The 27,693-nt window shown below is 42.8% G+C and overlaps 1 protein-coding gene across 2 annotated transcripts; it reads right to left on the reverse strand.

Moving 5' to 3' along the window:
* Positions 1-1,466: 1,466 nt before the first annotated feature.
* Positions 1,467-26,554, reverse strand: LOC115154091 (glucose-6-phosphate exchanger SLC37A2-like). 2 transcript variants are annotated; one of them, XM_029699966.1, is made up of 18 exons: positions 25,879-26,554; positions 24,635-24,716; positions 23,109-23,199; positions 22,864-22,942; positions 22,638-22,773; positions 21,452-21,528; positions 20,917-21,083; positions 20,431-20,468; positions 19,955-20,068; positions 19,595-19,685; positions 19,364-19,426; positions 12,967-13,052; positions 12,385-12,433; positions 11,985-12,058; positions 11,524-11,602; positions 11,037-11,134; positions 9,981-10,045; positions 1,467-3,773 (listed from the first exon to the last, which is right to left on the reverse strand). In XM_029699966.1, the coding sequence occupies exons 1-18, from the start codon at positions 25,932-25,934 to the stop codon at positions 3,758-3,760; spliced, it is 1,461 nt and encodes a 486-aa protein (XP_029555826.1). In that variant the 5' UTR covers positions 25,935-26,554; the 3' UTR covers positions 1,467-3,757. The 2 variants fall into 2 exon arrangements, with proteins under 2 accessions (XP_029555826.1, XP_029555825.1); XM_029699965.1 differs by having other exon boundaries at positions 19,955-20,098; positions 25,879-26,553.
* Between the last annotated feature and the right edge of the window lie 1,139 nt (positions 26,555-27,693).

Genomic DNA, 27,693 nt, shown 5'->3' on the forward strand with positions numbered 1-27,693 from the left:
TTTTTCTTTACATAGTTGAATGTGCTGACAACAAAATCACACAAAAATAATCAATGGAAATCCAATTTATCAACCCATGGAGGTCTGGATTTGGAGTCACACTCAAAATTAAAGTGGAAAACCACACTACAGGCTGATCCAACTTTGATGTAATGTCCTTAAAACAAGTCAAAATGAGGCTCAGTAGTGTGTGTGGCCTCCACGTGCCTGTATGACCTCCCTACAACGCCTGGGCATGCTCCTGATGAGGTGGTGGATGGCCTCCTGAGGGATCTCCTCCCAGACCTGGACTAAAGCATCCGCCAACTCCTGGACAGTCTGTGGTGCAATGTGGCGTTGGTGGATAGAGCGAGACATGATGTCCCAGATGTGCTCAATTGGATTCAGGTCTGGGGAACGGGCGGGTCAGTCCATAGCATCAATGCCTTCCTCTTGCAGGAACTGCTGACACACTCCAGCCACATGAGGTCTAGCATTGTCTTGCATTAGGAGGAACCCAGGGCCAACCGCACCAGCATATGGTCTCACAAGGGGTCTGAGGATCTCATCTCGGTACCTAATGGCAGTCAGGCTACCTCTGGCGAGCACATGGAGGGCTGTGTGGCCCCCCAAAGAAATGCCACCCCACACCATGACTGACCCACCGCCAAACCGGTCATGCTGGAGGATGTTGCAGGCAGCAGAACGTTCTCCACGGCGTCTCCAGACTCTGTCACGTCTGTCACGTGCTCAGTGTGAACCTGCTTTCATCTGTGAAGAGCACAGGGCACCAGTGGCGAATTTGCCAATCTTGGTGTTCTCTGGCAAATGCCAAACGTCCTGCACGGTGTTGGGCTGTAAGCACAACCCCCACCTGTGGACGTCGGGCCCTCATACCACCCTCATGGAGTCTGTTTCTGACCGTTTGAGCAGACACATGCACATTTGTGGCCTGCTGGAGGTCATTTTGCAGGGCTCTGGCAGTGCTTCTCCTGCTCCTCCTTGCACAAAGGCGGAGGTAGCGGTCCTGCTGCTGGGTTGTTGCCCTCCTACGGCCTCCTCCACATCTCCTGATGTACTGGCCTGTCTCCTGGTAGCGCCTCCATGCTCTGGACACTACGCTGACAGACACAGCAAACCTTCTTGCCACAGCTCGCATTGATGTGCCATCCTGGATGAGCTGCACTACCTGAGCCACTTGTGTGGGTTGTAGACTCCGTCTCATGCTACCACTAGAGTGAAAGCACCGCCAGCATTCAAAAATGACCAAAACATCAGCCAGGAAGCATAGGAACTGAGAAGTGGTCTGTGGTCCCCACCTGCAGAACCACTCCTTTATTGGGGGTGTCTTGCTAATTGCCTATAATTTCCACCTGTTGTCGATTCCATTTGCACAACAGCATGTGAAATTTATTGTCAATCAGTGTTGCTTCCTAAGTGGACAGTTTGATTTCACAGAAGTGTGATTGACTTGGAGTTACATTGTGTTGTTTAAGTGTTCCCTTTATTTTTTTGAGCAGTGTATATAAATAAAAGTAAAACATGCCCTTTTAAGGAAATGAAATACAGTTGGTCATGCTCAGATTTATTCAGCTTAAATCAGACATCTGATGTACATACACTACACCTCATCATTTACATTTTTTCTAAATGTACTTGGAATATTAGTCATGTAACATAATACAGCCTGCCCTCTACATAGCTTATGCATGGCATAACATCTGACTTTATTTGGGGCACTACAACTATCTGCATCCCTCCTCAATTATATTAAAAAAGATTACGCCCCCCCTAACAACGCCTCTGACTACAACAAAGCAACAGAGGGTCCCTGAAGTACAATTATCACCTTAATAACATGGGCCACTGGCGAGGATGCTCAGTTGGTAGAGGATGGTGCTTGCAATGCCAGGGTTGTTGGTTTGATTCCCATCGGGGACCAGTACAAAAAAAGTATGAAAATGTATGTACTCACTACTGTAAGTCACTCTGGATAAGAGTGTCTTCTAAATGACTAAAATGTCAACAAAAAATAAATATCTACAAAGAATGAAACACCAATTCATTGAAAAAAAAGAAAACCTTTTGTGGACACTGGTCCCCTAGGTATTTACTAGGCCAATGGAGCTAAAACTTTTAAATTCAGCTCTATACTCCAGCATCTTGGATTTGATATTAAATGTTTTAGAGCCAAATTACATTTAACTTTTCTGCCAAATAAATATATAGGAGAGTAGGTAGCGTGCCACTGAAAGGGATACATTTACAATCAAAGTCACACGTGAAAACATTGGGTGAGCTCGTTTTGCATGGCCCGGTCCCCTGGCTGTTGGTCGCGTGGGAGGAGTTGGCGCTCAACTTGCAATTTAGGAGCCCGACGGCAAAAGTCAAAAGCCCCTGTTATGATACTGATGGTTTGTTGAGATAGATGGTTCCTACGATTGTGACTAGATGGAGTACAGCTCCATCTACATGTCACGTCGAGGACAACAGTTTTTGACAATCGTTGCATTTTAGCTAAGCCCAACCCTTTCCCTAACCTTAACTTCATTCTCCTAAGCTGTTAAATGAATTATCCTAACCTGCTATGTACAGAAACTTCTCTCTGTAGCTGAACTCCATCTAGCCCACCGTTTCCCAATGAGGGGTCGAAAGAGAAGTCTGAAATCCTGCTTAGTTCATAGAAGCTGCAAGTTTTAGTTGTAATAAACAGAGCGGTTTCTGTTTTCTTCCTACAAATGTGGCTCTATCTTTTTAATGGTTTAAGCAACAAAATATTATGACCCCATCACATAAAGATAAGACTCTCAGGAACACCTATGTTTTCCTCTACAATGCCCACAAGCCACGCAGGACTCATTAGAACAGAGTGAAAAAAACTTGGTGCTAACTAAATCAAACTGGGGGGGGAAAAACATCAATGATGGTGTTAAAAAAAAATCTAAAGGGGTTGTGGGCCAAAGAAGTTTGAACTCTATCTAGCCACAACCGTAAAAACTATTAGCCCTGACAAACCATCAGTATCATCACACACCCTGCTCAAAATTCACGACGAGGCCGGCTAGGAGGGGTGGAGTCAAAAACAAAACAACGGAGTGCACATGGTGGATACAAACTAACTTCTAATCATTGATCAATAAACATTTCAACAACCATTTGCATCAGAGACAAATGGAATAATGTGATGGTGCCGTCTGAGAAATGTTTTGATCGGTCAGCAAATGTTTCCTAATCTGTTGTGTTTTTGTTGGTGATGACATTCACCTCCACAGCCCTGGATTGCATTTGCAAACTCCTCCTTTACTGCTTATGTAGTTTGGCATCCCCCGGCTGTGCAAAATGAGCTCCCCCGAATTCAACTTGCCCAATACTGGTATGTGATGTCAACTGGAGAGGAGATTGGGGAAAGGCACAGCGTGCACAGAATTATAATGATAAAACATGAAAGATGCACACAGCACCGAGGGGCTATAAGAGAGACAGTCTATAAAAAAAAAAATTTTAAAGTGTATTTTTTGGGTTTAAAAGAGAAAGAGCTTTGCGGTCACTTGAAGAAGGGACATGTTCTCTCTGTCAGATGGTCCCAGAATATCAATGGCCCCTTCCTCCTTTTTCAGCTCCTTTCATCCGCTGGTGATGAGGTCTGGATCCATTAAGGCTGAAGGATGAAAGGACCAGTACCGTATGAATCATGGTGTGCCTCAGGGATTATTACTGGGTCATTTTTCCTGCGCCCTTCCTCGCAGGTGTGATACGGTCTCTTGTCCCAGGCGGCCACTCAGATTTCTTTGAACCTGCCAACACAAGGTTAGATTAGCCTATTTCAGAATGGACCGAATGCAAACCTATTCCGGTCATTAACATAGGCACCAGATCATTGGATCTGATTAATTCGATGTCATTTCATATTTGAGGACTGGCGGTGAAGGAACCACAGAATCTTCAACTGAGTATATCTGGCTACCTGAATAAAGAAATAAATAAACTTCAGTTAGTGCTAAACACAGCTGCTAGAATCTTGACGAGAACCAACATTTTTTATCATATTACTCCAGTTCTAGCCTCCCTACACTGGCTTCCTGTTAAGGCAAGGGCTGATTTCAAGGTTTTACTGCTAACCTACAAAGCATTACATTGGCTTGCTCCTACCTATCTTTCCGATTTGGTCCTGCCGTACATACCTACACGTACGCTACGGTCACAAGACGCAGGCCTCCTTACTGTCCCTAGAATTTCTAAGCAAACAGCTGGAGGCAGGGCTTTCTCCTATAGAGCTCCATTTTTATGGAATGGTCTGCCTACCCATGTGAGAGTCGCAGACTCGGTCTCAACCTTCAAGTCTTTATTGAAGACTCATCTCTTCAGTAGGTCCTATGATTGAGTGTAGTCTGGCCCAGGAGTGTGAAGGTGAACGAAAAGGCACTGGAGCAACAAACTACCCTTGCTGTCTCTGCCTGGCCAGTTACCCTCTCTCCACTGGGATTCTCTGCCTCAAACCCTATTACAGGGGCTGAGTCACTGGCTTACTGGTGCTCTTCCATGCCTTCTCTAGGAGGGGTGCGTCACTTGAGTGGGTTGAGTCACTGACGTGATCTTCCTGTCCGGGTTGGCGCCACCCTTTGAGTTGTGCCATGGGGGAGATTTTCAAGGGCTATACTCGGCCTTGTCTCAGGATGGTAAGTTGGTAGTTGGAGATATCCCTCTAGTGGTGTGGGGGCTGTGCTTTGGCAAAGTGGGTGGGATTATATCCTGCCTGTTTGGCCCTGTCCGGGAGTATCGTCGGACGGGGCCACAGTGTCTCCCGACCCCTCCCGCCTCCAGTATTTATGCTGCAATAGTTTGTGTCGGGGGGCTAGGGTCAGTCTGTTATATCTGGAGTATTTCTCCTGCCTTATCCGGTGTCCTGTGTGTTTCTGTACAGCACTTCGTGACATCAGCTGATGTAAGAAGGGCTTTAAAAATACATTTGATTGATTGATAAAATTAACAAGTCAACATTGGTACCTAGCCTATTCACAATTTTGCTGGAGAGAGGCTAATGCTATCGAGTTAGTTTGGGGGGTGGAATAAATGTGGGGCAGCATAGAGCCATGAGGTGCACAATTGTTGTTGGGGATGGAGTCTTGCTTTATTTGAAAGCAGCATTATTTCACAGGATGTGAGGGTCAGTTTGGAACAGCCAAAAACTAGATTTTCTGTGTTCTTTTTATTTATTTAGTGTAAGAGCTGTTCAAAAACACTGCCTGAAATGTCAGCCTGTTTTGGTGTGATGGAGTTTTGGCCTGCCTGGTGACCTCACCAGGTGGTAAATTTGTTAATAAAACAATAAGGAAGTGCATTCTAAATTCCATTAGCTAGTATCCAGTGTTCCCCTCACCACTCAGACCACTCCCAGACAGCCCTAGCAAAATTGGTGCCTGAGAAATTGAAGCTGTGTGTCTTTTTGAGGAAGCTATGTATCTTTTTGGCCCTTTGAAAACATAGCCAGGTACTTAAAACCTCTACAGGATCGGTGTTAAGCTAACATAGGCTAATGTGATTAGCATGAGGTTGTAAGTAACATGAACATTTCCAAGGACATAGACATATCTGATATGGGCAGAAAGCTTACATTCTTGTTAATCTAAGTGTACTGTCCAATTTACAGTAGCAATTACATTGAAAGACTACCATGCTGTTGTTTGAGGACAGTGCACAATTATGAACCTAAACGTATTAATAAACCAATTAGGCACATTTCGGCAGTCTTGATACATTTTGAACAGATATGCAATGGTTCATTGGATCAGTCTAAAACTTTGCACATACATTGCTAAATCTAAATTGCAACTGGGCTGGAATAATATATCTCTTTCTCTTGCATTTCAAAGATGGTACAATTATTTGTATTACAATTATTTTTATCATCTTTACCAGATCTAATGTGTTATATTCTCCTACATTAATTTCCACAAACTTCAAAGTGTTTCCTTTCAAATGGTATCAAGAATATGCATATCCTTGCTTCAGGTCCTGAGCTACAGGCAGTAGGATTTAGGTATGTCATTTTAGGCGAAAATTGAAAAAAGGGTGGAATCCTTAAGAGGTTTTAATGCAATAGCTTCCCGGACTATCTACATTGAGCCTTTTTGCACCAACTTCTTTTACTCATCACATACGCTGCTGATACAGTTTATTATGTCACTTCACCCCTATCTATATGCACATACAATATCTACCTCAATTACTTCGTACCCCTGCACATCGACTCGGCACTGGCTCCTAGTGTTTCTTTACTCATTTTGTATTTATTATTAGGATTATTTACATTTCTATTATTTCTCAATTTTCTTTTTCTCTGCATTGTTGTGAAAGGCCTATATGTAAGCATGTCACTGTTAGTCTACACCTGTTGTTAACCAAGCATGTGATGAATAAAATACATTTAAAACTACACACACACACACAGCAAAAAAATTAAAATCCCTTTTTCAGGACCCTGTCTTTCAAAGATAATTCATAAAAATCCAAATAACTTCACAGATCTTCATTGTAAAGGGTTTAAAACACTGTTTCCCATGCATGTTCAATGTTCAATGAACCATTAATGAACATTCACCTGTGGAACGGTCGTTGACACTAACAGCTTACAGATGTTAGGCAATTAAGGTCACAGTTCTAAAAACCTAGGACACAAAAGAGGCCTTTCTACTGACTCTGAAAAACACCAAAAGAAAAAGATGCTCAGGGTCCCTGCTCATCTGCGTGAACGTGCCTTAGGCATGCTACAAGGAGACATGAGGACTGCAGCTTTGGCCAGGGCAATAAATTGCAATGTCTGTACTGTGACACGCCTAAGACAGCGCTACAGGGAGACAGGCTGGACAGCTGATTGTCCTCACAGTGGCAGACCACGTGTAACACCTGCACAGGATCGGTACATCCGAACATCACACCTGTGGGACAGGTACAGGATGGCAACAACAACTGCCCGAGTTACACCAGGAATGCACAATCCCTCCATCAGTGCTTAGACTGTCCGCAATAGGCTGAGAGAGACTGGACTGAGGGCTTGTAGGCCTGTTGTAAGGCAGGTCCTCACCAGACATCACCGGCAACAGCGTCGCCTATGGGCACACAACCACCGTCGCTGAACCAGACAGGACAGGCAAAAAGTGCCCTTCACTGACGAGTCACGGTTTTGTCTCAACAGGGATGATGGCCGGATTCGTGTTTAACGTGGAAGGAATGAGCGTTACACCGAGGCCTGTACTCTGGAGCAGGATCGATTTGGAGGTGGAGGGTCCGTCATGGTCTGGGGCGGTGTGTCACAGCATCATCTGACTGAGCTTGTTGTCATTGCAGGCAATCTCAACACTGTGTGTTACAGGGAAGACATCCTCCTCCCTCATGTGGTACCCTTCCTGCAGGCTCATCCTGACATGATCCTCCAGCATGACAATGCCACCAGCCATACTGCTCATTCTGTGCGTGATTTCCTGCAAGACAGGAATGTCAGTGTTCTGCCATGGCCAGCGAAGAGCCCGGAACTCAATCCCATTGAGCGCGTCTGGGAACTGTTGGATCGGAGGGTGAGAGCGTGGGCCAATTCCCCCCAGAAATGTCCAGGAACTTGCAGGTGCCTTGGTGGAAGAGTGGAGTAACATCTCACAGCAAGAACTGGCAAATCTGGTGCAGTTCATGAGGAGGAGATGCACTGCAGTACTTAATGCAGCTGGTGGCCATACCAGATACTGACTGTTTCTTTTGATTTTGACCCCCCCTTTGTTCAGGGACACATTATTCCATTTCTGTTAGTCACATGTCTGTGGAACTTGTTCAGTTTATGTCTCAGTTGTTGAATCTTGTCATGTTCATACAAATATTTACACATGATAAGTTTGCTGAAAATAAACGCAGTTGAAAGTGAGAGGACTTTTCTTTTTTTGCTGAGTTTACACACACACACACACACACACACACACACACACACATTCATAAGTTTGGGATCACTTAGAAATGTCCCTGTTGTTGAAAAGTATTTTTTTTGTCCATTAAAATAACATAAAATTGATCAGAAATACAGTGTAGACATTGTTAATGTTGTAAATGACTATTGTAGCTGGAAACAGCAGATTTTTTTAATGGAATATCTACATAGGCGTACAGAGGCCCATTATCAGCAACCATCACTCCTGTGTTCCAATGGCACGATGTGTTAGCTAATCCAAGTTTATCATTTTTAGGCTAATTGATCATTAGAAAACCCTTTTGCAATTATGTTAGCACAGCTGAAAATGTTTGTGCTGATTAAAGGAGCAATAAAACTGGCCTTCTTTAGACTAGTTGAGTATCTGGAGAATAAGCATTTGTGGGTTTGATTACAGGCTCAAAATGGCCAGAAAGAAATAACTTTCTTCTGAAACTCATTAGTCTATTCTTGTTCTGAGAAATTGTCTATTCCATGCGAGAAATTGCCAAGAAACTGAAGATCTTGTACAACGCTCTCGTACAACGCACAGAACAGCACAAACTGTCTCTAACCAAAATAAAAAGAGTGAGAGGCCCCGGTGCACTACTGAGCAAGAGGACAAGTACATTAGTGTCTCTAGTTTGAGAAACAGACACCTCACAAGTCCTCAACTGGCAGCTTCATTAAATAGTACCCGCAAAACCCCAGTCTCAACGTCAACAGTGAAGAGGCGACTCTGGGATGCTGGCCTTCTAGGCAGAGTTGCAAAGAAAAAGCCATATCTCAGACTGGCCAATAAAAATGAAAGACTAGATGGGCAAAAGAACACAGACACTGGACAGAGGAAGATTGGAAAAAAAGTTATGGACAGGTGTTCGAATCACAAAGAAAAACAATCGTGAGACGCAGAAAAAATGAAAAGATGCTGGAAGAGTGCTTGACACCATCTGTCAAGCATGGTGGAGGCAATGTGATGGTCTGGGGGTGCTTTGGTGGTGGTAAAGTGGGAAATTTGTACAGGGTAGAAGGGATCTTGAAGAAGGAAGGGTATCACTCAATTGTTCAACGCCATGCCATACCCTGTGGACAGCGCTTAATTTGAGCCAATTTCCTCCTACAAAGAACAGCTCCAAACTATGCAAGAAATATTTAGGGTAGAAGCAGTCAGCTGGTATTCTATCTATAATGAAGTGGCCAGCACAGTCACCAGATCTCAACTCTATTGAGCTGTTGTGGGAGCAGCTTGACCGTATGGTACGTAAGAAGTGCCCATCAACCCAATCCAACTTGTGGGACATGCTCCAGCAAGCATGGGGTGAAATCTCTTCAGATGACCTCAATAAATTGACAACTAGAATGCCAAAAGGTCTGCAAGGCTGTAATTGCTGCAAATGGAGGATTCCTTGACGAAAGCAAAGTTTGAAGGACAGAATTATTATTTCAATTAAAATTATTTATAACGTTGTCAACGTCTTGACTATTTTTCCATGGAAAACAAAGACATTTCTATATATAAAATTTGATCCAGTGTCTAATAACACCAACTCTAGTCATCCATTTAAAGACAACCACATCTCAAATCCTATGGGAACCTGGTGGAAATATTGAACTCTCAAGACGCAATCAAGGTCCCAGGTTAATCGTGAATGACAACTTCTGATTTTTTAAAATAGCCTGAGGTGCAATTGCGATTTTTCCCTTAAAGCTAGCTAATTAATCAGCAGCCTGGAGGCCACTTTGGAGTAGAATAATGAGCACCCTTAACCTCTAGGGAAAGGCTAATGCTACTCCCTGTGGAGTAGCTCTATTTGTGGCTTTGACCTGTATTTAAAGGAATAGTCATTTTAGTCCACACTCAAGTTCAATTGCATTTTGCCCCTTTTAAGTGAAGTAGCCAGTATTTGTTCACTTCTTGGATAAAATGGGTATGATTTTATGACTAACATGACTTATTGCACTTAGCAGCCTCTTTATCATAAGAAAAGGAAACCAGCTTTGGGTTTCCTGATTGGTTATATGATTCCCAGCGGTGTAGTTGTGAGCGGCTTACCCTCTATGTCTGGGGCTGTGTCCACACCAGCCCCTCACCTCCTTATACACCAGCCTGGACAGCAGCTGGAAAACAGGGAGACAGCACACTCAACACAGCTTACTAAAATACGTGTTTTTACACACATACATATACACACACACACACACACACACACACACATATACACACACACACATACATACATACATACATACATACATACATACATATAAAACATAATTTAAAAAACAGTCCCGGACCATTATTCCTCCATCAAACTTTACAGTTGGCACTATGCATTTGGGCAGTTAGCGTTCTCCTGGCATCTGTCAAACCCAAATTCGTCCGTCGGACTGCCAGATGGTGAAACTTTCATCACTCTAGAGAACGTGTTTCCACTGCTCCAGCGACCAATGGCAGCGAGCTTTACCCCACTCCAGACTACGCTTGGCTTTACACATGGTGATCTTAGGCTTGTGTGAGGCTGCTCGGCCATGGAAACCCATCTCATGAAGCTCCCAATGAACAGTTATTGTGCTGACGTTGCTTCCAGAGGCAGTTTGGAATTCGGTAGAAGTGTTGCAACCGAGGATAGACGATTTTTAAACGCTACATGCTTCAGTACTCGGCGGTCCTGTTCTGTGAGCTTGTGTGGTCTATCACTTTGTGGCTGAGCTGTTGTTGCTCCCTGACATTTCCACTTCACAATAACAGCAATTACAGTTTCTGCTCTTTCAGGGCAGAAATTTGACAAACTGACTTGTTGGAAAGGTGGCATCCCATGACGGTGCCACGTTGAAAGTCACTGAGCTCTTCAGTACGAGCCATTCTACTGCAAATGTTTGTCTCTGGAGATTGCATGGCTGTGTGCTCGATTTTATACACGTGGCTGAAATAGACGAATCCACTAATTTGAAGGGGTGTCCACATACTTTTGGCCATGTATCATTTGGTATCAAGGGTTTCATTCATTTTGTACACAATCCACAGGTGTAGCACCTTCTTTGAACATGTGACAAAAATATTGCAGTGATTTATAAAACATGTTAATAAAAACAAAGATTAAAAACTAACCAAACAGGCGAGGATATCAGCAGTGACCAGCATGAAAAAGACATTGTTCCATCCCGTCGGAGAGATCAGCCCTGCTAACAGAGGACCTAGGGCGGCACCTAGAGGACAGTCAGAAAATAAGAGTCAGGGGAACCCAAGCACCTGAAACCAGGACTGGACATACAATCTGATTTGGGACAACAATCATACAAAGTCTGCCTTTAGAACACTACATGATTTACAATGGAAAATAGTTTTGTATGGACCTTGTACATAAACTGTATACAATTTGTAATTGTCACATAACACTACAATGACTGAGCATTGAAGTTAATCTCTCAAAACATAGGCGACCTAAAATAAAAACCTTCCTTCATGCATTGACACAGGCACACAAAGGCATCTTAGCACCACCAACCCATTACTAGCTACCATTACAAGCATCAAATCTAAAAACAAGATCAAAGAGTACCAAACCCCGTGTGTGTCCTAGAAATTCCCCACATACCTATTGACCCCGTGCCGTCAATAATTGCAGTGACCGTTGACAACGCTCTAGAATTTCCTCTCAGGCTCTCATGCGTCCCCTATGAAAGGAAAACCCTCATTTTGAATCAACATTCAGCATAAAAGACTTGGGCTTTTTCCAAATGTGTCTCTCCTCAATTCCTTGCGTTCTCTCTCCTCCGCCTCTTCTCAAAACGCATGGAAGGTGAAGGTCTGATGGGAGGGACCTTCGGATCTTCTTCTCCAATACGGTTTGAGAAAGAGGCGAGGGAGATAGAATGCAAGAATGCAAGGAATCGAGGAAAGACGCATTAAACAGTATCTTGGACTAACAGGGAACATGGGGAATTTGGGGTGAGAGGGGGCAATGATGGGCTTATCTCCTCTGTGTGACTTCGGGAGAGCTGAGGACTTCATGTGAGAAAGGCATGCAGCAGTGCAGTCTGGGATGGATGTGCTTACCAGGTCAGCAGAAACAGCGGTGGTGATGAGGGCGTAGGGACCGTTCACCAGGGCTCCGCACACCAACAGCATTCCTACAAGGCAGAGGAAAACAGAAACAAGTGGATCAGGCATGTACAGTACACTAGCTAGCAGACAAAGGCTATTTTTAACAAGCTTTTCATAGTGATATTGTGGTTATGTTGGTTGCACTGATTGCAAGTCGTAGATAAGCGTCTGCCAAATGACAAAGCGTAAATGTGAAATCCACAGGCTACAAACACACAACCTACACACAGTAAAGTACAATGTACAATGTGTTAAATTGGAGAATTTATGTAGTTTTCAGTAAGAGGCGTTGAAACCAAAATAGCTCCATGGCTTCAAAGTCAAATTTCATACATAATAACTTAACGCTTACCGATTGTGGTCGCTAGGCTATACTGTCCAATGTGGTTGTACAGGAACAGCTAAAAAAGAAACAAAAACAAACATTTAGACTGGATCGTGGGTAAAATGTATCACTCTTGAAGGATTTGCTAACCCACATGCAGACCCAAAGGAAAACATTGAGCTATGCTGAAAAACGGATTGACACATTACTGTAAAGGAGCTCACGGACTAACATAAAATGTTTTTCAGGCTTGGGCAGCGAGTGACGTTCAATGCCAAATTCCTTTTTCTGTTTCCATCATGCAGTCATATTTACATTGCATATATCTGATTGTGTGATCAAAACTTTGACATAGAGAATTGCCTCTTTTCATAAGTGAATATAAAGTGTCTAGTCCACATTTGTGATTCAGGCATTTGTGCAGGCCTTTCCTTATCTACAGTATATTTTGCCCAGCACCGGTTTTCTAAAGTTTGGAATGTACAGATTTCCCTTGAATGCCACATTTACAATTTAAGGAGTCATAAGTGTACTATACTAAAGACACACTATAAATGGCCATGGTGTTACACATGGTTAAAAGCCAGTGATGTGTGAATGCACACTCACCATAGGGGCAGCCAGGATTAACATGACACAGCAGGTAGAGGCTCTTCCCCCAGTTTGGTCCGACACCAGTCCAGCCACGATGCCCCCTGCAGAAACACAGCACACACCCTTAACACACAGGGGGAGACAGCAGTCCTACATAATCTGAAAATATTCATCCATGGGATTTAGGGAGCTACATTGATGATCAATACTATGGAAAGTGGTCTGACACCATACAGTAGGAGCCATTAACTGACCAATTCTAATGAGAACTCTTCTGGCAGACTACTACACAGTGAGGGAAAAAATAATTTGATCCCCTGCTGATTTTGTACGTTTGCCCACTGACAAAGAAGTGATCAGTCAATAATTTTAATGGTAGGTTTATTTGAACAGTGAGAGACAGAATAACAACATTGTCAAGCTGGAATACCCATCCACGACCCATTTTCAATGCCCTGGCTGAGGGAAGGAGGTTCTCACCCAAGATTTAACGGTGCATGGCCCCGTCCATCGTCCCTTTGATGCGGTGAAGTTGTCCTGTCCCCTTAGCAGAAAAACGGTGGGGATGGTATTCTTGGGGTCATAGGCAGCATTCCTCCTCCACCAAACACGGCGAGTTGAGTTCATGCCAAAGAGCTCCATTTTGGTCTCATCTGACCACAACACTTTCACCAGTTGTCCTCTGAATCATTCAGATGTTCATTGGCAAACTTCAGACGGGCATGTATATGTGCTTTCTTGAGCAGGGGGACCTTGCGGGCGCTGCAGGATTTCAGTCCTTCACGACGTAGTGTGTTACCAGTTGTTTTCTTGGTGACTATGGTCCCAGCTGCCTTGAGATCATTGATAAGATCCTCCCGTGTAGTTCTGGGCTGATTCCTCACCGTTCTCATGATCATTGCAACTCCACGAGGTGAGATCTTGCATGGAGCCCCAGGCCGAGGGAGATTGGCAGTTCTATTGTGTTTCTTCCATTTGCGAATAATCGCACCAACTGTTGTCACCTTCTCACCAAGCTGCTTGGCGATGGTCTTGTAGCCCATTCCAGCCTTGTGTAGGTCTACAATCTTGTCCCTGACATCCTTGGAGAGCTCTTTGGTCTTGGCCATGGTGGAGAGTTTGGAATCTGATTGATTGATTACTTCTGTGGACAGGTGTCTTTTATACAGGTAACAAGCTGAGATTAGGAGCACTCCCTTTAAGAGTGTGCTCCTAATCTCAGCTCGTTACCTGTATAAAAGACACCTGGGAGCCAGAAATCTTTCTGATTGAGAGGGGGTCAAATACTTATTTCCCTCATTAAAATGCAAATCAATTTATAACATTTTTGACATGAGTTTTTCTGGATTTTTTTGTTGTTATTCTGTCTCTCACTGTTCAAATAAACCTACCATTAAATTTATAGACTGATCATTTCTTTGTCAGTGGGCAAACGTACAAAATCAGCAGGGGATCAAATAAATACATACATACATACATACATACAGTGAGGGAAAGAAGTATGTATGTATGTATGTATGTATGTATGTATGTATGTATGTATGTATATATTTTTTTAAAACACCTTTGTCTGCGATTACAGCTATGCGTCTTGTGTGTAAAGCTCTTAGCTTTACCCCTGGATTGTGCAATATCCAAGCTCTGACAAGATGTTGGGGATCATGGCTAGAGAGACAGTTTTAAGACTTTCCATAGATTTTCAGGAACATTCACGGTCTTCTTGGTAAGCAACTCCAGTGTAGATTTGGCCTTGTGTGGTAAGTTATTGTCCTGCTGAAAGGGGAATTCCTCTCCCAGTGTGTTGGAAAGCAGACTAACCAGGTTCTCCTCTAGGATTTTGCCTGTGCTTAGCTCCATCCCGTTTCTTTTTATCCTGAAAAATTACCCGGTATATGCCGATGTCAAGCGTACCTATACCATGATGCAGCCACCACCATGCTTGACAATAAGGAGGCAGTTACTCAGTGATGTGTTGGATTTCCCCCAAACATAAGGCTTTGAATTAGGCTAAAAAGTGTATTCCTTTGTGTTTTTTAGCATTATTAATTTAGTGCCTTGTTGCATACAAGATTGTTTTGTAATTTTTTTAATTCTGTAATTTGTATTTTCCTTTTTAGGTCATTATTGTTGAGTCAATTCAATGTTGTTGATCCATCCTCAGTTATCTCATCACAGCCATTGAACTCTAGCTCTTAACATCCCCAATGACCTCATGGTAACATCCCTGAGCAGTTTCATTCCTGTCCTGCAGCTCAGTTCAGAAAGACGACTGTATCTTTGATGTGTCTGGGTAGTTTAATACATAATCCACAGCATATTTATTAACTTGGCCATATTGTTACCCATCTACCAATCACTGCCCTTTTTCATGAGGCATTCGAAAAGCTCCCTGGTCTTTGTTTTTGAACCTGTGCTTGAAATTCAATACTTGACTGAGGGACCTTACATATGTAGTACAGTTCAAGTCGGAAGTTTACATACACCTTAGCCAAATTCTTTTAAACTCAGTTTTTCACAATTCCTGACATTTAATCCATGTAAGAATGCCCTGTTTAGGTCAGTTAGGATCACCACTTTATTTGAAGAATGTGAAATGTCAGAATAATAGTAGAGATAATTATTTATTTCAGCTTTTAATTTCATTCATCACATTCCCAGTGGGTCAGAAGTTTACATACCCACAATAAGTTGTGTGAATTTTGGCCCATTCCTCCTGATAGGGCTGGTGTAACTGAGTCAGGTTTGTAGGCCTCCTTGCTCTCACACGCTTTTTCAGTTCTGCCCACAAATTGTCTATAGAAGTCAGGGATTTGTGATGGCCACGCCAATACCTTGACTTTGTTGTCCTTAAGCCATTTTGCCACAACTTTGGAAGTATGCTTGGGCGCATTTTCCATTTGGAAGACCCATTTGCAACCAAGCTTTAACTTCCTGACTGATGTCTTGAGATGTTGCTTCAATATATCCACATAATTTTCCTTCTCATGATGCCATCTATTTTGTGAAGTGCACCAGTCCCTCCTGCAGCAAAGCAACCCCTCAAAATGATGCTGCCACCCCTGTGCTTCACGGTTGGGATGGCGTTCTTCGGCCTGCAAGCCTCCCCCTTTTTCCTCCAAACATAACGACGGTCATTATGGCCAAACAGTTACATTTTTGTTTCATCAGAACAGAAGACATTTCTCCAAAAAGTACGATCTTTGTCCCCATGTGCAGTTGCAAACCGTAGTCTGGCTTTTTCATGGCGGTTTTGGAGCAGTGGCTTCTTCCTTGCCGAGTGGCCTTTCAGGTTATATCGATATAGGACTCCTTTTACTATGGATATAGATACTTTTGTACCTGTTTCCTCAAGCATCTTCACAAGGTCCTTTAATGTTGTTCTCGGATTGATTTGCACTTTTCGCACCAAAGTACACTCATCTCTAGGAGAGAGAATGCGTCTCCTTCCTAAGCGGAATGACAGCTGCGTGGTCCCATGGTGTTCATACTTGCGTACTATTGTTTGTACAGATGAACGTGGTACCTTCAGGCATTTGGAAATTGCTCCCAAGGATGAACCAGACTTGTGGAGGTCTACAATTTGTTTTCTAAAGTCTTGGTTGATTTGATTTTCCCATGATGTCAAGCAAAGAGGCACTGATTTTGAAGGTAGGCCTTGAAATACATCCACAGGTACACCTCCAATTGACAGAAATGATGTCAATTAGCCTATCAGAAGCTTCTAAAGCCATGACATCATTTTCTGGAATTTTCCAAGCTGTTTAAAGGCACAGTCAACTTAGTGTATGTAAACTTCTGTCCCACTGGAATTGAAAAAGGAATTATAAGTGAAATTATCTGTCTGTAAACAATTGTTGAAAAAATTACTTGTGTCATGCACAAAGTATACTGCTCAAAAAAATAAAGGGAACACTTAAACAACACAATGTAACTCCAAGTCAATCACACTTCTGTGAAATCAAACTGTCCACTTAGGAAGCAACACTGATTGACAATAAATTTCACATGCTGTTGTGCAAATGGAATAGACAACAGGTGGAAATTATAGGCAATAAGCAAGACACCCCCAATAAAGGAGTGGTTCAGCAGGTGGTGACCACAGACCACTTCTCAGTTCCTATGCTTCCTGGCTGATGTTTTGATCACTTTTGAATGCTGGCGGTGCTTTCACTCTAGTGGTAGCATGAGACAGAGTCTACAACCCACACAAGTGGCTCAGGTAGTGCAGCTCATCCAGGATGGCACATCAATGCGAGCTGTGGCAAGAAGGTTTGCTGTGTCTGTCAGTGTACTGTCCAGAGCATGGAGGCGCTACCAGGAGACAGGCCAGTACATCAGGAGACGTGGAGGAGGCCGTAGGAGGGCAACAACCCAGCAGCAGGACCGCTACCTCTGCCTTTGTGCAAGGAGGAGCAGGAGGAGCACTGCCAGAGCCCTGCAAAATTACCTCCAGCAGACCACAAATGTGCATGTGTCTGCTCAAACGGTCAGAAACAGACTCCATGAGGGTTGTATGAGGGCCCGACGTCCACAGGTGGGGGTTGTGCTTACAGCCCAACACCGTGCAGGACGTTTGGCATTTGCCAGAGAACACCAAGATTGGCAAATTCGCCACTGGCGCCCTGTGCTCTTCACAGATGAAAGCAGGTTCACACTGAGCAGACGTGACAAACGTGACAGAGTCTGGAGATGCCGTGGAGAACGTTCTGCTGCCTGCAACATCCTCCAGCATGACCGGTTTGGCGGTGGGTCAGTCATGGTGTGGGGTGGCATTTCTTTGGGGGGCCACACAGCCCTCCATGTGCTCGCCAGAGGTAGCCTGACTGCCATTAGGTACCAAGATGAGATCCTCAGACCCCTTGTGAGACCATATGCTGGTGCGGTTGGCCCTGGGTTCCTCCTAATGCAAGACAATGCTAGACCTCATGTGGCTGGAGTGTGTCAGCAGTTCCTGCAAGAGGAAGGCATTGATGCTATGGACTGACCCGCCCGTTCCCCAGACCTGAATCCAATTGAGCACATCTGGGACATCATGTCTCGCTCCATCCACCAACGCCACATTGCACCACAGACTGTCCAGGAGTTGGCGGATGCTTTAGTCCAGGTCTGGGAGGAGATCCCTCAGGAGGCCATCCACCACCTCATCAGGAGCATGCCCAGGCGTTGTAGGGAGGTCATACAGGCACGTGGAGGCCACACACACTACTGAGCCTCATTTTGACTTGTTTTAAGGACATTACATCAAAGTTGGATCAGCCTGTAGTGTGGTTTTCCACTTTAATTTTGAGTGTGACTCCAAATCCAGACCTCCATGGGTTGATAAATTGGATTTCCATTGATTATTTTTGTGTGATTTTGTTGTCAGCACATTCAACTATGTAAAGAAAAAAGTATTTAATAAGATTATTTCTTTCATTCAGATCTAGGATGTGTTGTTTAAGTGTTCCCTTTATTTTTTTGAGCAGTGTAGATGTCCTAACCGGCTTGCCAAAACTATAGTTTGTTAACAAGAAATTTGTGGAGTGGTTGAAAAACGAGTTTTAATGACTCCAACCTAAGTGTATGTAAACTTCCGACTTCAACTGTAAGTATGGGGGACAGAGGAAGGGTTAGTCATTCCAAAATCATGTTAACCCCTAATATTTCACACATAGTGAGTCAAATTTTTCTGTTAGAATAATGTTAGAATTGTTCCACTTTGACAGAGTATTTTGAGTAGATTGTTGACAAAAAAATGCAACTAAATCCATTTGTATCCCACTTTGTAACACAATAAACGGAAGAAATCCAAAGGGTATGAATACTTTTCCAAGGCACTGTATATGGTCTGTTTTGTTATGACTGCAGAAATCACTTGTTTTGCCTGTTTTGTTATGACTGCAGAAATCACTTGTTATGCCTGTTTTGTTATGACTGCAGAAATCACTTGTTATGCCTGTTTTGTTATGACTGCAGAAATCACTTGTTATGCCTGTTTTGTTATGACTGCAGAAATCACTTGCTTTGCCTGTTTTGTTATGACTGCAGACATGACTTGTTTTGCCTGTTTTGTTATGACTGCAGACATTACTTGTTATGCCTGTTTTGTTATGACTGCAGACATTACTTGTTATGCCTGTGTTGTTATGACTGCAGACATTACTTGTTTTGCCTGTTTTGTTATGACTGCAGACATTACTTGTTATGCCTGTTTTGTTATGACTGCAGACATTACTTGTTATGCCTGTTTTGTTATGACTGCAGACATTACTTGTTATGACTGCAGAAACCACTTATAACTACAGTGCATACAAAACATCAAGGTAATCAGAGAAGAGCTTCCTGGTTCCTCATATGATCTTACAGACTTTTGGGCTATAAAAAAGGTTAGATAATGCCATATAAGGTCCGCCAAAAAACTGTTAAGGCTTACCAACAATCCCTCCTACATCAAATAGTGTTGACATGTCCCCAGCTTCCTTGGGGTCAAAATGGGCTGAGGAAATAAACATTGGGAATTTTAAGTGACACAGTATGCAAAATTAATTGACAGCGCATCTCACAATGCAAAGCAAATCATTATCAGCTTATAAACATTGTTAGCATTTGAACCCTCAGGTGAAATGACAACAGTAAACAAACAGGAACTAAACTGCGTACGTACCAACGTTAGCAATGTAGAGAGGAAGCCAGTAGAGGAAGGTGTAGCTAACGAGCTTAGCGAACAGCAGACAGAGAGAGAACTCCATCACGCCCTGTAAGATAACACACATATTACACAGTCATAGCCACTGTCATAACAACAGTCAACAACATTCATGTGGGTTTGGAGAGTAATTACCAACAATGAGTCACAACAGAGGTGAAACAGGAATTCAAGGCTTAGGAGCAGTGACATAAAATACAACCCATTATTATGTTGATTGCCTGTGTCTGTTTTGCCAGAGGAATACTTGTGTAACATTTGATGAGATTCAGCAACTGAAACGGCTTGAAATTCAAGTAGATTGTGATCCCCACTCACAGGTATCCTGAGGGCCCCACAGAAGCTGATGGCCTTGGTGTGCTCCTCTGCCGGCTCAGAAGAGATAGAGTTGGACTGGCCAGGACTGCTGAAGATCTCATTACTGGATGAGTTCTGTAAGAGAGGCTCCTTCTCATTGTCCTCCTGTCCATACACAGCAATTAGCATGGTTCTAACCAGGGCTGCAACTATTGACTGTTTTAAGGTTGAGTAGATCAGTCTGACATTTCTTTTATTACTCTATAATATCAACTCTTACAAAGGAAAATGATGTAATGACAAAACGGTGGTCATCACAAACCAAAAATAAGGTCAAAAACTGGGCATAGTTGGTAGCCTAGAGGTTAGTGAAGCAGGCCAGGCATCATATCTCAGGTGCAACCTACACCCACTGCCCTTGTGGCCTTTAGCAAGGCAGCCCTTCTCTGTACTACTAAGGGCACCAATTACTTAATGTGTTCTTTGGTTGTACTTACATGGTGTTGCGGAGGGCTGCAACCGACATCTTCTGGTTCTGTGACAGAAAAAAAGTTTTGCTCACAAATACATTTTCATGTCAAAATACAGTCTTGGGACAAGCCAACTCTCATTTTACATTTTGTCTTAATGTTAACAGTCTAGGTTTAAGATGAAATGCCTGCAGTGAAAACTCTGATAAATACAACATGATCCTTTTTCAAACTAGCTTAATAAAAATGTATCCTCCATAATAACTTTATAGTGGCAATGAACATTTTGACTATGATCTATCAAGCTTCAATAGGTTGTAATGGATTACAGTCAGCACTATTGGCATGTTTTGAACAAGGTCTGGGCATATCCATAAAGCGTCTCAAAGTAGGAACTCTGATCTAGGATCAGGTCCCCTCTGTCAATTCATTATAATCTAAAAGGCAAAACTTCTAGATCAGCAATCCTACTCTGAGACGCTTTAAGAATACGGGCCAAGAGGTCAGACTCACTCTCCACCAGGAAGAAGAAGCAGAGAACGCCAGTGGAGGCGATGATGATGCCAGGCACGATGAAGGACATGCCCCAGGCCGAGGATACGAAGACGCCAGCGATGAGCGAGCCCAGGATGTTGCCTACCGAGGTGTGGGAGTTCCAGACGCCCATGATGAACCCTCGTCTGGAGGGAGAGGGACAGACACATACAGATAGGATGGAAATGAGAGGTGGATTTACCTTGAGAAACATTGTACATCTTGACGTTGAACAGTGAGACAGCTTACTAAATACTGAGGACAGCTTTTGGCATTCAAATGCTGAATTAGGAACTGGACGCCTGTAAATTGTTCCTATTTTGAATGTCCAAAATCTCATTACAATCAAACCTGCTCAACCAAAGGCGCTGATCGGACAGTTGTTTTTACATTCACATCATGTGACTGACCGTGAGCAACAGATAAAAACCCTGCACGAGATGCAAGAGAGGGTACTGATACTGCGTAGTCAGCATTGCTGAACCAGTCTACAGTAAGGATATGTCTCACTCACTTCCCTTTTCCGAACCAGTTCCCAACGCAGGCCACCACTGCAGGCCAGCCCGTCGTCTGCACCAGTCCATTCATTGCCTATGAAAGTAAGAGGGAGATTGAGTTCTTCAAATTCTCTGTTATTTCAACATTAAATATGTCCCTACACCCGACCCAATGAGAGAAAAAGAGAGGGAGATAGAGATACTTTTTGTATCCCAATGAGAAAGAGAGAAAGAAAGAGATACAAATATAAATAAAGGGGGTGGGCTGGTTTCCTACATTACATTCTCACAAACAGCCTTGAGAAAAGTACTGGCATTGAAACCCTCTCTCAGCCTCCCTCACACTATCGCTGTCATATGATACTGAAACAGAGAGGGGCTACCTGGACTTGTGCAATAAGAAATGCCTAGCCAGTTGTAGCTCAATCTTGGGTGCAATGATCACGTTCTCGCACTGACTGACTGTGTGGAGGCTCATTGATTTAACATTACGTTAGTCTACATGATACACTAGTAAAGTTATAAATTATATAGCTGTCGGTTATATTAGCCACGACTTACCGTTCTTTGTGCAGCTTCAAATGTTGAAAAAAGTTGGAAATTGTTGCGCCTCCGTCTGTAATTTTATTCCCGCATGTTTTATAAGTTGCAATCCGTTTTTTTGTTGATACAGCGTCATCTTTATATTGGAAAATAATAATTTTGGGTATCATTTTTCCAAGGGCTCCATCTGAATTCACCCGCCAACTGCACTGCCACACAACTTTTTCTCAGCTGGCACAATTTTATTGGCTGCTGTCCGATTCAAACTGTAATCCGTTAAATGAAGAGTTGATGCGCTGCACACTTTTTTTAATAGCATCATTTTTTATATTTGGGCTTAGGGAGGGTATCAAGTCCGGTCGAGTCATAAGGCTCAAATCCAAGTCAAGTCACGAGTCATTGGTGTTAAAGTCAAAGACGAGTTGCAAGTCATCATATTTGTGACTCGAATCTGACTCGAGTCCAAGTCATGTGACTCGAGTCCACACCTCTGGCTGTAAGTAGCAGTAGAAGTATTGTTACCTGTTAGTTTACTCCAGTCAGGGTAGGGATTGTAGTGTATGGCAAAAAAAAGTATATATAATAAATAAAAAAATTGGTAACTATGCTGCAGAGTGTGAGCAAATGACTGAATGGTTTTGGAGGAGATTTAACCCGTACCTGGACGAAGGCGTAGTACCATATTGAGTGGATGTTCAAGTAGAAGCCCAGGCCAAACAGACACGTGAAGAGACCACTGAGAAGCATACCGATGGTCAAGTAGTAGCGCAGGGGCACACGCTCTCCAAATATCCCACTGTCAAACCGCACAACATCATCTGGTCAACTGCTTGTAGTGAGTTAACACACATATACAAAACACAATCAAATACATCATTCTGCCTACCTGAAAAACATGCCAATGGCATAAGCAACCAGGAAGGAGTTGTCCACGGCTCCAAACAGTGTCTGGTAGTTGTCCTTGTCTGGACAGAACAAGAGGACACCGAAAATATCCAAATGAAATCTGCTGTCCCATTCTACTGACATGTGCTTTCTAGATATTAGTTTTGTAAGCACTCGGAAAACTTTGGAAGAATTTCTATTTCTTCTTAAAATGAACAAAGAACTCGAGTCAAGCAGAGGACTCACCAAAGGGCGCCCAGTCACACCAGGTTTCATTGTCAGTTCCATTGAGGTTTGGAGGTCGAATGAGGGTGGAACAATTTCTGTGCAGCTGACTCTGTACATACATGGAGCAATAAGCAGAGATTACACACATGGACACAAAACACTCAGCCTTTAAGACAACCTGCATAAAGATGGCAAAGAACTAAACGTCTCGAAAGAAAAACAACTATGAAATCCCTTTCTCACAAACTATACTGAACATAAACACAACAATTTCAAATATTTGACTGAGTTACAGTTCATATAAGGAAATCAGTAAATTGAAATAAATTAATTAGACCCTAATACATGGATTTCACATGACTTGGCAAAGGCACAGCCATGGGTGGGCATAGACCCAGCATGGCCAGCAGCATACCACCCTACATCCCACTGCTGGCTTGCTTCTGAAGCTAAGCAGGGTTGGTCCTGGTTAGTCCCTGGATGGGAGACCAGATGCTGCTGGAAGTGGTGTTGGAGGGCCAGTAGGAGGCACTCTTTCCTCTGGTCTAAAACATATCCCAATGCCCCAGGGCAGTGATTGGGGACACTTCCCGGTGTAGGGTGCTGTCTTTCAAATGGGATGTTAAACGGGTGTCCTGAGTCTCTGAGGTCATTAAAGATCCCATGGCACTTATCGTAAGAGTAGGGGTGATAACCTGGTGTCCTGGCTAAATTCCCAATCTGGCCCTCATACCATCACAGCCACCTAATCATCCCCAGCTTACAATTGGCTCATTCATCCTGTAACTATTCCCCAGAGTGTTGCTGTAAATGAGAATGTGTTCTCAGTTAACTTACCTGGTAAAATAATGGTTAAATAAAAGCCCAGCCAGTCAGAATGAGCTTTTCCCCACAAAAGGGCTTTATTACAGACAGAAATTTTCGTCAGGTCTCACGATCCCACAGATAAAGAAGCCGGATGCGACTGGCATGGTTGTGAGGCCGGTTAGAAGTACTGACAAATTCTCTAAAATGATGATGGAGGCGGCTTATGGTAGAGAAATTAACATTAAATGCCCTAGCAACAGCTCTGGTGGACATTCATACAGTCAGCATGCCAATTGCATGCTCCCTCAAAACTTGAGACATCTGTGGCAAAACTGCACATTTTAGATTGACCCGAGCACAAGATGCACCTGTGTAATGATCATGCTGTTTAATCAGCTTCTTGATATGCCACACCTGTCAGGTGGATTGATTATCTTGGCAAAGGAGAAATGCTCACTAACAGGGATGTAAACAAATTTGTGCACAACAGAAATAAACTTTGTGTTTATGGAAAATTTCTGTGATCTTTTATTTCAGGTCATGAAACATGATACCAACACTTTACATGTTGCTTTTATATTTTTGTTCAGTATATAGTGTTAACTATTGTAGTGTGGCTCGAGTGTTCTAGGGACTTTGTGGCCTAGAACACCTAAAGATGTTACAATAAAAAGCTGAACAGTGTGGCCATACATTTCAATAACGTTTAATACAGGTTTGTGGAGTCAGTGTATCACCTTAACGATGCTGATGGGTTTCCGGGAGAGATGGTAGCTGGTATAGAAGAGGAAGGTGAGGAAGAGGGTGAAACCTCGGTACCTGGACAGAGAGAGTAGAAGAAGAGCTCATTCTGATGTTATCCAAAGCAAATATCATGCCATGAACTTCGTCCTGTTTGTAAGTCAAAGCACACCCTCTACAGTTTTTAGGACAGTCTCTTTCACATGGTCTAGACTAGAAGTCTCCAGGGATGTTAGCATCATAGGACCAGGAGGGAGGGAGAGGGGAGAGAGACCAAGAGGCAGGCTTCAAACTACCATCCTGGAGAGGGTTCTGAGGAGAACACAAAACCATCGTTCACATGGACTTGTCTGTACAGTAGACAGTACACATTAGCTTTTTTTGTGGGAACCTGACATGGAAACAAAACAGGGTATTCAGAATAGTTCTTCAGTGCTGGGAGCAGTACAGGGACCTGGCTGCCTCATGACACTAGGTGCACACTGCACAGGAAGGCAGCTAGCTACAACCCACACACGGTGCATGCTCTGTACTGACTGTTTACTTTTCCTGGAGTGGAAAGGCAGGTTTTACCACGAGTTAGATTCAGTTAACACCTCACTTAAAACCTGGTGTAACCTCCTCATCCCCAGGCTAATTGTACACAACACATAGAATGCGTCTCAAATTACACCATATTAGTGTCCTACTTTTGACCATGTGCTGTGGTCAAAATTGGTACACTACATAGGGAATTGGGTGCCATTTCAGACTCAGCCATTCAGGAGGAAGTGTAGTGCCTGAGACAAAGCCTGCTGTGACCTTTAACCCTTTGAGCATACTAGATCAGTGACAGGAATAATGCAGAACGTTTTGTTGATTGCAGAATAGTTACAGAAATCCAACAGCCTACCAAATCCAAGAGCCTTCACCTAGGATGATTGCATGTAACATTCTATGATTGTCAATGCTTCTTTTTGCAAATCCATATTTGAATATGGGGTTTAACTATACCTAATGAAACACTCAAATCAAATCTAGATGGTTGACTAATTCCTAACATTCTAGAATGTCAGTATGTCAGTAATGCATAGATAGAATGACACCAAATCTCTCGCCAATCACTGATATCTAGCTGATTAAGGACAAAACCGCCGTTTCCCCTCCCCCATCAACAAAGTACATACTGTAAAATGCAATGCATTTAGTTTTGTTTACATAAAGGGTGTCACAATATAATTCAAAGACAGTGTCAACTTACCAGCTGTCTCTTGAGAAGGACGTGATCAGTCTAATGCCGGGAGCCAAAGACCTCATCTTTGGTGTAGTAGTCTAAACAACTTCGTAAAACTTGTTAAAACCGCTTACAATTCTCTCTCAGACATGGCTTCAAAAGTTATATCGGGCGCCTTATATACACCCAATTGATGATATAGTATTTGTACAAAAACTAGGACTACAAAAAAATCTCTAAAACTAGCTAAAAACAAACTTAAACCATTACGTTTCGTTACATGGGACAGCTTCTTTTCTCACAGGGTCTCGCTTAAAAAAAATTCCAATTGTCTTTGATTAAAAACACACCGATTTTTCTTTTATTTAAAATGTATTAATTTAAAAGATAAAGAATAAAAACACTCCGAGCACTGATCAAAAACGTTTCAGTCGCTTTGCTATTCTTACTTCATGATGATGTGGGTGAATCTCCACAAACAATGAATTCCCATCGATTTCCATACTTGCTCGAGTCCGCTGATAGCGTTATAAAAGCCGGTTCCTATAAATACTCTATGCACTTCTCTACCGTTGCACATGGAAATATGTTAACAGAATGTGTCCATAATAGTTGGAAGGCGGTCCTTCCCTAATGTTTTCCAAGCTTAGGCAAAACGCCTCAACAAAATCTATATTCCGAAGTGTGTAGACATGTGATTCCCGTGTCTGACGTCACAGAATTAAAGGAGCGATGACTGAATGGGAGAGCTCGTTTTACGTGGCCCGGTGCCTTGGGTGGGCAGAGTTTGTATTGTTCAGTCCATTCTATTGTACATGAAATGTAATCTCCACTCACCCGGGGCACCGGGCTATGAAAAAAAACAATCTCGTCCATTAACTCTTCAAGTAGCAGAGAAGTATGGTTTGTCTTCCTTGATGTGTTATAACCTACTTACAGCAGAAAATGAAAATACGTAAAAATTGCTATATTTTTATATGTATTCTGTAAAATTACAAATTGAAACGTTTCTTGGGTCATGTTGGGGGAGATTTTCGGCACAACACCGGCAAGGTGGAAAAAAAAAAAAATCAGCCGTTCTGCCCTTGAGCAAGGCAGTTATCCCCCCTAACAACACCTGCTCCCCGGCCGCGGATGACATGATGTCGATTAAGGCATCTCTGATTTCAGAGGTGTTGGATTAAATGCGTAAAACACTTTTCGGTTGAACGCATTCAGTTGTACAACTAACTAGATATGCTATGCTGAAAAGGACAGTGTGAAAATAAATTATTTATTACAGTTTGTGAAAAGGGTACTGATGCACAAACACCTTGAGGGTGGTCATGATGAGTCTCATGATTAGAGTTTATGAACTGTGTTACAGAGAGAGTGGAAAAACACACCAGAATTTCAAATAAAGTGTAGAGAAAACATTTAATTATTAGCCGTCTTAACCATCAAAGTAGAACTACACACATAGGCAATTTGTGAAAAAGCAGAAGAATCTGTGCACTCTCTAATAGCAATAGCTAATGTGATCTCGTTTACCAGGCTTAGTTGTGGCATTGATGTTAGACTCGCTTTTATCTTCTGGTAAGAATGCCTTGGAGTTTTTGGAAAGTATTCAGACCCCTTGACTTTTTCCACATTGTTACATTACAGCCTCATTCTGAAATTGATTAAATATATTTTTTCCCCTCACCAATCTACAAACAATACCCCAATATGACCAAGAAATAAAGTGTTTAGAAATTTTGGCAAATGTATATATAAAAAAAAAAAACAGAAATGCCTTATTTACATAAGTATTCAGACCCTTTGCTATAACTCGAAATTGAGCTCAGGTGCATCCTGTTTCCA

Source organism: Salmo trutta, chromosome 19 (assembly GCF_901001165.1).
Source record: "Salmo trutta chromosome 19, fSalTru1.1, whole genome shotgun sequence".
In the NCBI taxonomy this organism is placed as follows: domain Eukaryota; kingdom Metazoa; phylum Chordata; class Actinopteri; order Salmoniformes; family Salmonidae; genus Salmo; species Salmo trutta.

Coding starts and splice junctions, on each gene's coding strand:
- LOC115154091 (XM_029699965.1), bottom strand. CDS start 25,934: ATGAGGTCTTTGGCTCCCGGCATTAGACTGATCACGTCCTTCTCAAGA. Junction 22,943..23,108: donor GTGTGACTGGGCGCCCTTTG/GTGAGTCCTCTG, acceptor TGTTCTGTCCAG/ACAAGGACAACTACCAGACA. Junction 20,099..20,430: donor GCAGCCCTCCGCAACACCAT/GTAAGTACAACC, acceptor GTGTATGGACAG/GAGGACAATGAGAAGGAGCC.